At 33.6% G+C, this 11228-nt stretch overlaps 1 protein-coding gene across 1 annotated transcript in view; it reads right to left on the bottom strand.

Annotated features, from left to right (window-relative positions):
- LRFN5 (leucine rich repeat and fibronectin type III domain containing 5) overlaps nucleotides 1–10120 on the bottom strand; it is an 11486-nt gene extending 1366 nt beyond the window's left edge. The window contains exons 1-3 of the mRNA XM_007938594.1: nucleotides 8736–10120; nucleotides 5397–6109; nucleotides 1055–1098 (exon numbers count right to left, since the gene is read on the bottom strand). Of these exons, the coding sequence (XP_007936785.1) occupies nucleotides 1055–1098; nucleotides 5397–6109; nucleotides 8736–10120 (2142 nt within the window). The remainder of the gene's footprint in view (nucleotides 1–1054; nucleotides 1099–5396; nucleotides 6110–8735) is intronic.
- Nucleotides 10121–11228: the final 1108 nt, after the last annotated feature.

Here is an 11228-nt window from a genome sequence, read left to right as displayed (position 1 = left end):
GGAAGAAAAGGGAGATTAGAAACAATGCACCTTCATGCAGGTCAATTAAATACATGAAATAGAACACAAAGTATATGCCACATTGTGCTATTGATTGTATCCAGGGAGCCATGTGTTCTTTTTTCTTTTACAATGTAAGAATGAGATCCTAGATTGAGTAAGGAAATGATGCATGAAAAACATTTTGTTTAACTTCAGTTAGGAATTCATTATGCAAAAACCTGAAAGATTGACCAAGTGATTGTTATCTTTAAAATATGAGATGTAAATAACAAGACTCTATTTTTACAACCATCAGATACAGCCACAGCCCATTATAGAACTTTTAAAAGGAGAATATTTTTTCAGTGCCAACCCTAAAGCAAATGGCTGCAGCTTCCAGCTGTTTGAACAGATTGTGAAAGTGCTGTTCTGCTCTGCGAACACACTTTCTGATCCAATTAAAATGCAGGAATCAAATACTCATTTGAAACTTTAAAAAAACAAACAAACAAAAAAACTCCAGAAGAGTAATTGGTTGCTGCCAAAAAGAATAACATGAATATTTCATATATAGTCTTTTGCTCCATTTTAAAGCTGCTTCATTCATTTTCATTAACAGTGAAACACTTCTTTTCATCTACTTTCAATGAGGCACCATGTATCATCTCAGCTCCTATTAGAATGTGGAGGTCAAGGATAGGTATGAATACATACTTATCAAGCTATTGTCTTCACACTGGAAAATATTTGTAACATGGTACACTATTTCATGTGTGACTGTAAGAGTGACACCAAAGTCACATATAGCATCATCCATACTACTTTTACATCTTACTGTATATATCATAAATATTTCAGCTAACCCGAAATATATTTAAATTTAGGAACTAGAAATTCACTTAACTAAAATGAATTTCAGCCTTTACTGCTAAACATTCTGAGTAGGTCTTAATAGAAAATTTCAGCAAGTTACACAAACTAGCAAACTAAAAATAATAATAATAATAAATCATTTATAAATGTATATATCCACATAAGGACTGAGGTATGCAACAGGTAACAACAATCTCACCTGTGTTTCTTGGGCAATCTGGTCAACATTAGTCAGCAAAGCATCTGGGAATAAAATTTTAAATGTCAAGAACAATTCATTTTTAAAGAAACAGACCCTACAATATTTCTAACTGAATTCTTGATAAGTTTCCTTTTTACAGAGATTTAGCTAAGCTTTTTTTTTTTTTTAACTTACTAAGTCTTGGATTAATTTTGCAGTTGCTTTTCATGATACTTGACAGTTCTCTATGGACTGACACATAATATTAAAATGCAGAATTAAAAATACTGTTCTAATAACAAAAATGAGTAATTATCAATACACAATGTGCTTTTGGTTTAAGAGTTCCATAAGAGAATCAGGCTTCTATTCATTTTTCCTCCTTAAAGTTAACATTTGAAGTACAGAGTTACATAAAATTAGCATGTAAAAATAGATCAAGGAAAAAATAACCTGAATCAGGAAATATAATTCATCATATTCAATATACAGAGTATAAATCAATCAATCATTTTTATAGTATTAAGCATCATTCAATTCCTCCCGAATTATCTCATGCTATAGCAAATGCCAGATTGTACTTCTGTAAAATAGTATAATACTGAGAACAGTCTGCCTTTGAAGTCCATATGTATGCTCTAATGTGCACAAATGTTTAACACCTTTACATAACCCTGCAGAGCACACATTCTATTTCTTTCCATAACATTCTGTTTTCCAAGACTGAGTCTATGAAAAGAAAAAACTAGGTGCCTAAGGAAAAAGTTTTTAGAGTTCACATATGAGTCTGGCAGTAATAGGATAAAAACTTGATTCTAAAATTATTTTAGTAAAATATATCTACAAAACAACTGAAATCAAGGATCAAGTTATTGTGACCTCAAGTTTTCTGACTTTGGTAATGACTGGAAAATAAATTGGCCAAAGTATGGGTGTCACTATATCTAATTTAAATCATTGTACTTAATTTTCTTATGCATTCATTTATTTGTAGACCAAAAATAAGTAATATGCATCAAACCAAAATTTGTTCCTTCTTAAAATTTTGAAGCAGTTTTAGATATTTCATTATTCTTTCATGACACTCAGATATTACACATACTTTTAAAGAAAACTACTGTAAGAGTAGTTCAATATTTTCAAATCAGAGGACAATCATCCAAAAGGAATACAAGTTAATACAGGAATATATACAAATATAAAAATGTATGAAGTAAATATCTGTTAAAATATGCTAAATAACAAGCATAGTATTGTCTGTTGGTTGGTTTGCATATTGAACAGGCTGAAAACATAATGTAAAATGGCTGAAAAGGAAGGAAAAGTAAGTAAGAACAAGGAAATAAAAACAATATATACTCTGCATAGCAATGAAAAACTGCAAACCATATGCTTCAGGTAACAAATATATCTGGTTCAAAGAGGAATATAAGAAATGACAGAAAGAAAAACAGCAAGAAAGGGATGGAGAATCTCTGACTCATAGTGCTATAATCTCCAGATCACAAAACCCCGTTTGTGCTAATTATCAAAATTTATATTAGCGAACTCTCTTCCTTGCCCCTATTCATTCAATCATTTATTGATTTACTCATTCATTCATCTGAGCAACTCAATTGCTGTTGAGTTGATTCTGACTCATTATAATCCTACCTCCCACATATGTTTTCTTCAGTCACTTCATGCTGAACCTGCCCTAGGCAAAATTTCTTCATATATTATTTAAGAAAAAATTTGATCTGCTTGATAAGGCAATCTTTTGTTGAGCTCTCAAAATTAAGTATTTTTGAAAGACAGCAACCAAGGCTAGAATTTCACTTTCTACACACCTCAGAACAAATGTTCAAGAATTTGGGTACATGTTTTATTAAAAGTAATTTAAAAATTTAAGTTGTTTTTGATGACTTTAGTCAAATAATCTATTTCACATGATCAAATATCATACAGTTTAAATATTTTTGAGAAATAAAAGCTATTTAAATACATAAAGTTTCATTAGAAACAGAGCAGGAAGTTGATTTAATAAATCCAAGAAGTTGGCTTATAGTAGATATACTAAGATGAGTTTATTTTGCATGATTTCAGGCCCCAGTCATCCTTGATCATAACCTTGTACATTGCCAGAAATTCTTTCTTTAGAGATTCATTTCCTTAAGTCTTGAAAGCCTTTGTATACTCAGCATTTTTAGTGCTATGCTGTTAAAAAACTAGGAAAGGGAAAAGTAAGCTTTAGTGAATTAGCACCTTCTGAGAAATTATATAATTGATGCTAAGTAAAAGTATTTAGTTGGGGCTAGAGCATTATTATGGTAACATTTTTGAAAATACTCACACTTCATTTTGAGTCATAGTTTTAATTTTACGAAGTATGGCCACTCATGTGCTCTCATTTATTCCTCACAAGAGGAACCATATAACTGAACATTGAATAGGTGCCAAGACTTTGAAAAGGTGAAGGGCACACTTTTCAGAAAGGGAAAAAGAGCAGAAGGATTTAGGAAATGTCCACAATAACATGACCTTCTTGGATAATTTTTTCCAATGCTGGCACTGAAATTAATCTGTACTTGCTGCAACCTTACTCACTTTGAATAACATCATGGTAAATCATGTATAGTACAATACGCATCTTTCAAGTTAACGTTAACCAAAACTTGTATATGTCTTTTCCAGGAGGAAATTAATGATACAGATATCCCTCACCTGTGCCTTAAATGCCATTCAAGAGATATGAAAAAGCTAGTAACCTTTTTTGTGTTTTTAATTTACTCCTTTGAAACATTTTTACATACAAAGTTCCTATCTCATGATATTTTGGCTATAATTTCATGTTCTTTTGCATAGGAATTGGGTCTAAGTTACCACATGAGCCTTATTCACAAAAAGCAATAACTTCATGTTAACTTTGTTTGCTAGTCTTTAGTAAAATACCATCAAGTGGACATATGATGTTGTAAATTTTCAACAACAGTAACATTTATCTACAGTCCTTCATTTAAATGAATTTCCAGGAATGGCATATTGTCAAGCAACAATAGTATTTTCTGACTAAAATCAAAATACCTTTTTAATGATGTATTACCATTAAGCTGCATGGTTCCTAATTAAATTGCATCACAGCTTTCAGTTAAAGCAATAAGTACATTTATTCTAAGAGAGAAACATTCAAATGTAGAATTACAGCACAGAAGGGAAAAACTAAGCTACTATCTAGTTAATGAGCAATGACTTTATATTGCCTATAAACGTAATTTGAACTCCATTAGAAGTTTTCTTTTATTTTACTTGTTGATAAAAATAAGTATTCCTTTGATAAAGGAGGTCTTATCTTTTTGTCTCCCACTTTAAATTGTGTTAAGAAAAATATAAACTCACTCATTCAGCAAATATATATTGAATGAATAAAAACACTCTCATATGGCCATATGTATATGACATTGGGGTCTGTGACTTAAAACTGTACTAAATATTTTGATAGACACAAACAAATTGCATTCTCTTCCCCTCCCCACCTAAAAGCTGTGTCAAGAATGAGGAATACAGAACCATTAAGGCACCTAAACCAATAATCCTGTTTAGAAGGATATTTATGTTAACACTGTCTGGGTACTTACTGAATGTTTTATTTCACAAAACATAACAACACAAAGTTGTTCTCTACAACATTTGCTTAAAACAAAGGCAACATCATTGGCATTGAAAGAACATATACAGTCTCCTCATTGAAAACTACCAGTTATCCATAGCTAATCCTTCATAAGATTGAAGGAAAAAAAATTATGCAAAACTTTTTTTTTTCCCCTATGGCAAATTTCATTCATAAACTGCTATTGCAGAAGTTGGAAGCTAGTCCTAGAATAGGGAAAGGCACTACTGCTGTGTCATGCTTTTTTTCCCTTGACCTTTTATCTTTGTATGTTACCTTTATTCATATATATACATATATATGTATATATATATGGAAAAACTCACCATACACACACAGAGAGACATACACACACACACTGTAGTTTAGAAGGTTTATATACAACCCTGGCTATAGAAGCCATGTATCAGACAGACAAGACTGGAATTCCAAACTCTAATTTCCTATGTGAGTTTTCAAAATGAGTTTTTTCATTTAAAAAAAATTACACAGTGCTTTCCAATATCCACTCAGATTTTGAAAGAGTTGCTTTTCCACTATGCCCATCACAATTGTTGGACTGAATTAACATCCCATTCATAGATATGTTTCTTTTAGAAAACAGTTCACACAAGTTCGGTGAGTTAATATAACAATAGTATTCCTTTAATTCTCCATTCAGGGAGTACCTGTGCCTTGCTCTGGATCTCTCAGCAGGCAAAGTGAAAAACTTACTTGGCTTTGAATGTGCTCTTTTGGATGTGGGTCCCTCTGTGACAGAATCGGGAAGTCGACTGGCTAACTGCAATGCAGTTGAGTTGTTCCTGTTAGTGTTTTGGGACTCAATGTTTGTGACAGCTTCATTCTGTGGTTCGGTACTTGGCTTTGTGCCAGTCTTTCTTTTCTGCTTTTGGAACACAGAAGTGCTTGAAGTCCAGGTAGGAGGCAAAGCAGAGGTAGTGGTAGAGGAGTCCTGACTTGAACAAGTTTCTGAAGGCTGGATCACATTGTCATTGGTACCTTTACAACACTGGACATTTTCTTCATGTCCCATAGCTTGTTTGGACATGGACTGGGGCACGGTTACACTGCAGCCTTGCATTTGGGCCCCATTAGTTTGAGAATAAACATTGCTGACCTTGGTGGCCTTGTGTTGCCCGTTATTGTTACAAACTTTATACCGGATCATCAGAATGATGATGAAAACCAGCACAGATGCTACAATGATTCCACCAATAATAATAATCATAGTGCCTCCCAAAAACTGGGACTGCATGAAGTGGCAACGCACATAATCCTGTTCTGTAGTAAACTGGATACAACCCACGACTCTTGTGGCAGTGAGGGAAGTGATGCCATCATCATATATTGCCAAGACACACAAGTCATACATAGTTCCAGCAGCCAGGTTATTGACAAGAAAAGTTTTGCTTGTAGGAGGTATCATTCTGAGGGACAATGGAATTTGTGTTAATATGTAAACCAAAACAAAACAAAAAATACACATACAGTCATTAAGACTTCAGTTCTGTCTCATTTCAGTACTTATTAAGATAAGCACATTATAATAGATATGAAATATGGTGACATGATCTAATCTTATATTTACCCACATAAAATGATGAAAAATCATTGTAGGAGTTTGCATTATATTGATGGTGCTGCACTGTGCCTTGACAAGCCTTCTAATTGCATTGCTTGGCAAAGCAGAGCTCCTAATAAAAGCCACTGCAGAAAAATCATTTATGACAAATTGCTTTTGAAAGGTGTGACTGTGACATTATCTGACTACTAAACAAATCCATTTAGCACTTACAACACCTCAGTGACTAAAAGCCAATTTGGAGAAAGGGAAAATACTGATAATCACATTAGAAACTAGAATGGAAAATGCATTTCCCAGCACATATTTCCCAAATCCGTTATAAGAGGATGGGTGCCCACTAAATCTGTCTTTAACAACAAAGATATTCACTAAGATTAAAGAAAGCACTTTATTTACAGATCTCATGTCTCTCCTATGCCTTCAACACTTGGTTCCCAATATGTTTTTATCTATAAAGGAAGAGTATGAAAATGTATAAGTAACATTATTCAGGAAGAATGAACCAGCCAAGGCTGTGAGCACACCATATACCCCTCGTGCTCATTGTAGGCTGATGAAAATTTCTTTTGGAGTACAGTTTCAAAAGTTTGATCAAAGTTGGTAGGCATCTCTGAATCCATTATATCCTAGGATTTTTTTTTTCAATGTCTATTTTCCAATAATTCTTTTTTCATTCTGAGTAGCAGTCAAATAAGATTGGGGGGGGGGGGAGGTTTGAAGTTTTTTTTTTTTTTCCCCTGAAAGTGAGATCTAGGAGTTTCAAAACATGGCAATGCTAATCTGTTATAGAACCAAAGAATGGATTTTAAATGTACCAGAAAACTTTAAGGTCAGAGCAGGAATTTCCTATTCAGATAACTACCTTTTAGTGAGTGCAAGATAATGCTAGGCATTACTAAACACATTACATCTATTATAATTCAGTTTTTATGAGGTCTTTACAAAGTGGACATTATCACTATTTTGCAGATGACAAACCTCTGAGTTAGGAATTCAAGCAATTTGCTCACATCACACATTTACCTGTCATTGCAGTATTCAGATCTTGGAATGTGGAAAACAAAACCTGACCTATTTCACAGAGCTAATGATTAAACCATATAGAATGTCCAGTAGCTATAAGAAAGTAGGGGTAAGAGAAAGTACTTTTTATGGGTAACCAGTTAAAAAGCCCATAGCACAGGTGACAAAAAGAGCTGGGTATGACAGAAGCAAATGTCATTTTGCTAATATGCAAGCATCAGGGTCTTTCTTCCTATATTTTTGGTAGTGAAAGCGGTATTAGATACATTTAGTCTAATCTTTTCCTTATAAAGATGAAGAAAGTGAAACACAGCCAGATAGAACTTTGCCCAAGATTGATGACATAGCTGGCTAGTACAATTTTGTTTTCTCCCTACCAGCACATGCTTATTTTTAAAACTTACTCTCTTTTCCCTACATGAGGAAAAATCAAATTATCTTCAAGTATTTACCTGGGTATATAAGAACTGAACTGATCTGATTTGTGAAAAGCTTAAAGGCAAAATGAAATTATTTTCAATCCATGACTTTTGCATCATTTTCTATGGATAATAATATTCCTTCATGAGTGAAATTATAAGGAAGGGAAAAATATATTTCCAACTCAAACTTAGACAAGATGTGACTATAAATCAATGAGGCTGAACTTTAGAAAAACATACCAGAAATTCTTTATTCAGATGCAAATTTCTCATCAATGTCCTTATCTGGAGATTATGTATATACTCAACTCCAGTGATACTTTCAGTGCTCAAAATATATATAAACTTTCTCTTTGGAACTGCCTTAAGAACCAGTGCACATGAGACAACACACACGCACGTCACTCAATCGCTCAGAAAATCAGTCTCATTACTTTATAATTACATGCTAGTTTTGACCAAAAATGGCAATGCCCATCTTGATCACCCACCTTATTCACAAGACTTGTCTCCAAATGGCTTTTGGCTGTTTCCAATATTCAAATTCACCCTCAAAAGACGAAGATTTGCCACCACTGAGGATATTCAAAATAGTGTGACGAAGGTTCTAAAGATAATTCCAAAAGTGCTTTGAGCAATGTCAGCATCATTGGGATACTGGAATAGCCTCCCAACATGACTTCCTTGAAGGAAAGAACTCTCATTTGGATGTGTAAGTTCTGGTATGTTTTTGAATTTTTAAATGTATCACTCTTGCTCTCTGATAGTCACATCTCTTAGATGAGGGGAAGAAAAGTAAGCATGACATTAAATATAAATCTGACATCTAAAAATAACACCACTCAAAATATTTTCCCACATGTATTCACCATTCACAAGCTTTACATTATACATTTTTTTAAGCAATAAGTACTGTAATTACAATACAGAGTAGCACTATTAATTATGGGAAAAAAAATCAGTAGCACATTCCCATATGCTAAAATGCATGGTAAATATATCATTGTGCTTAATATTGCTTACCTGTAAACAAGAGTGTCATCATAAGTACCATTGTACTGGATTTGAAACATACGTATTCCAGGGATATTTCTTTGAAAATTAAATTTAAGTAGTGCTGTAGATGATGTTGCTTCTGCCACCACGATTTTATCTTGACTCATTTTAGTATCACCATTACTACTGCTTGTGTTAGAACCTGACTTAGTAGAAGTTGAGATATCTGAAGAACCAGGATCTGGTTCATGGATATGGTTTGTACTGTTTAATAAGTGAGGAAGTTTAATTATGTGAAGATCCATTGTTTGTGTTGCTTCCCCAGCAGGATTGGAAGCAATGCAGGTAAAAGCACCTGTATCCTTTACAGTTGTTATAAGAATGTCAAGTGTTCCATTATCATACACCAGAGATCTAGTTGCATTTGAAATCAGCTTCCCTTCAGGAGAAATCCAGTGAATAGCAGGTTCAGGATCTCCTCTGGCTTTGCACCTCAGTGTTGCCCTTTGACCTTCCAGAACTCTCATCTCATGTGTATGGCGAGTAATGAGAGGAGGCTCACACAAAAACTCTTCTTCAGGAATTGACCAAAAATAGCGACCAGTTAAAAGTGCAGGAGAAGCACAGGTCTCTAGGTCATCTTCTCGTGACAAACGTCTCAACCACAACAATTCACAATTGCAATGCAGAGGGTTTCCACCAAAGCTTAATGCAAAAGTAGACGGGCTTATTATTCCTGAGGTTGCTAGTACCTGAGCTCTCTGAAAGAGAGGATCAGGTGGTAGCTTCTGCAATTTATTTGATGTTACATCTAGCCGAGTCATCTTATGCAAGTGAGAGAAAGTCCCCTTAGGAATATTATCAATCATATTGTGATCCAAACTAAGAGTGTGCAAGCTAACCATCTTCTCAACAGCATCCCAAGGAATTGTTTCTAGATTATTATAGGACAGATCCAGTTCCTCTAGGGCAAAGACATCATCAAATGCTGTAGAAGAAATTAAAGTCAGCTGATTGTTGTTCAGTATCAAATGATGGAGATTGGAAAGCCCACTGAACATATCATTTGTAATTTTAGTCAATCTGTTGCTATTCAAATGCAAAGCCCTCAAATTTCGTAAGTCAGCAAAAGCATGAGGTGTAATAAAACTTATTGTATTCCTGGACAGAGTCAGGTCCACCAAGCTGGTCATATTGGCAAAATCTTTTCTTTTAATATTTGTAACAAAATTGTCTGCCAATCGCAGTTCTACAGTTCTTCTGTCAATGTTTGGTGGAACAAATAAAAGCCCTTTCTTGGCACAAAGAGTTGCAAGATTAGGAGACAAAATCTGACAGACACAACGCTTTGGACAGATCTGAGCTTTCACTGCTATGCCAATGAAAAACAGATAAAAAAGAAATTTTTCCATTGTAGATCAGATTTAAGAGCCTGTAAGAAAAGACACAGACAAAATGGTATTAGCATCCAATAATTTGATTAATGTTCATATTCCTATTAGAATATCTTTCATAGAAATTAGAATACAGAAGCAATTTATTCATTTATTTATTAACAATGAAGTATTAATTAACTACTCCTTACTAGAGAATTCAATGGACACTAGAGATGAATAATATATCATTCATAGTTTCATGAGAATTAAAATCAAATAGAGAAAACAAAGAAGTAGAAATTATTATAATTCTGTAAATTAAATGCCACTTTTGAAGTTTGTCTCTACTCTGTGTTTGTACAAAAACAAGGCATCAAGCCTAGATCGGAGGGCTGGATGCTCAGGAAAACCTCCCCTAAACTCTGAAGGGCATCTTGCTGGACACGTAAGTCCAATAGCTTAAAGACGTTTTTAAGGACTTATAACCAGTTGAATTAACTAGTCTAAATAGAAACAATAAGGGACAACATTTGTCATCAGTGTAATCTTGAGGCAACAGTTGAAGGTAACTAGATATTGATTAATTATTATTTATCTTTACAGACTTTCTCAGTATATCATAACTTTAACACCCTAATGGCAAATGCAAGATGTTACCCTTAAGATAAAATCCTTATCTTCTCTTATCTTATAGTAAGGCTGAAAATTAACTGTAAATCCTGAGCACCATAAACATTAGAATAGTTACATTAGATATAAATGTATCTTTTTGAAGATAATTTATATAAATTAGTTATGACAATATTTTATAGTGGCTCCACAAAATTATTATTTTCCATTTATCTTCTCTTAATAATTTAGAGGGTCAGCAAAGAAGAGGAAGACCATCAAAGAGATGGATTCACATAATGACTGCAACAATGGGACCAAGTATAGCAAAAATTGTGAAGATAGTACAAGACAGGGCAATTTTGTTCTATTCTACAAGGGTTGCTATGAGGTGGAACTGACTTGACAGCACCTAACAACATCAACAATAATTTAATGCATTTGCATTTTATCCAAACTCAATTTTTAAATAGTCATAAACACTTTGATAAGTTTATTTTTCATTTAGATTTTAGATATTGTTTATATGTGATCA

This window comes from Orycteropus afer, unplaced genomic scaffold (genome assembly GCF_000298275.1).
Source record: "Orycteropus afer afer isolate SDZICR_OR568_19922 unplaced genomic scaffold, OryAfe1.0 scaffold00051, whole genome shotgun sequence".
In the NCBI taxonomy this organism is placed as follows: Eukaryota; Metazoa; Chordata; class Mammalia; order Tubulidentata; family Orycteropodidae; genus Orycteropus; species Orycteropus afer.
Note: the sequence above shows the minus strand (reverse complement) of the source record. Positions and strands in the feature narration are given on the sequence as shown.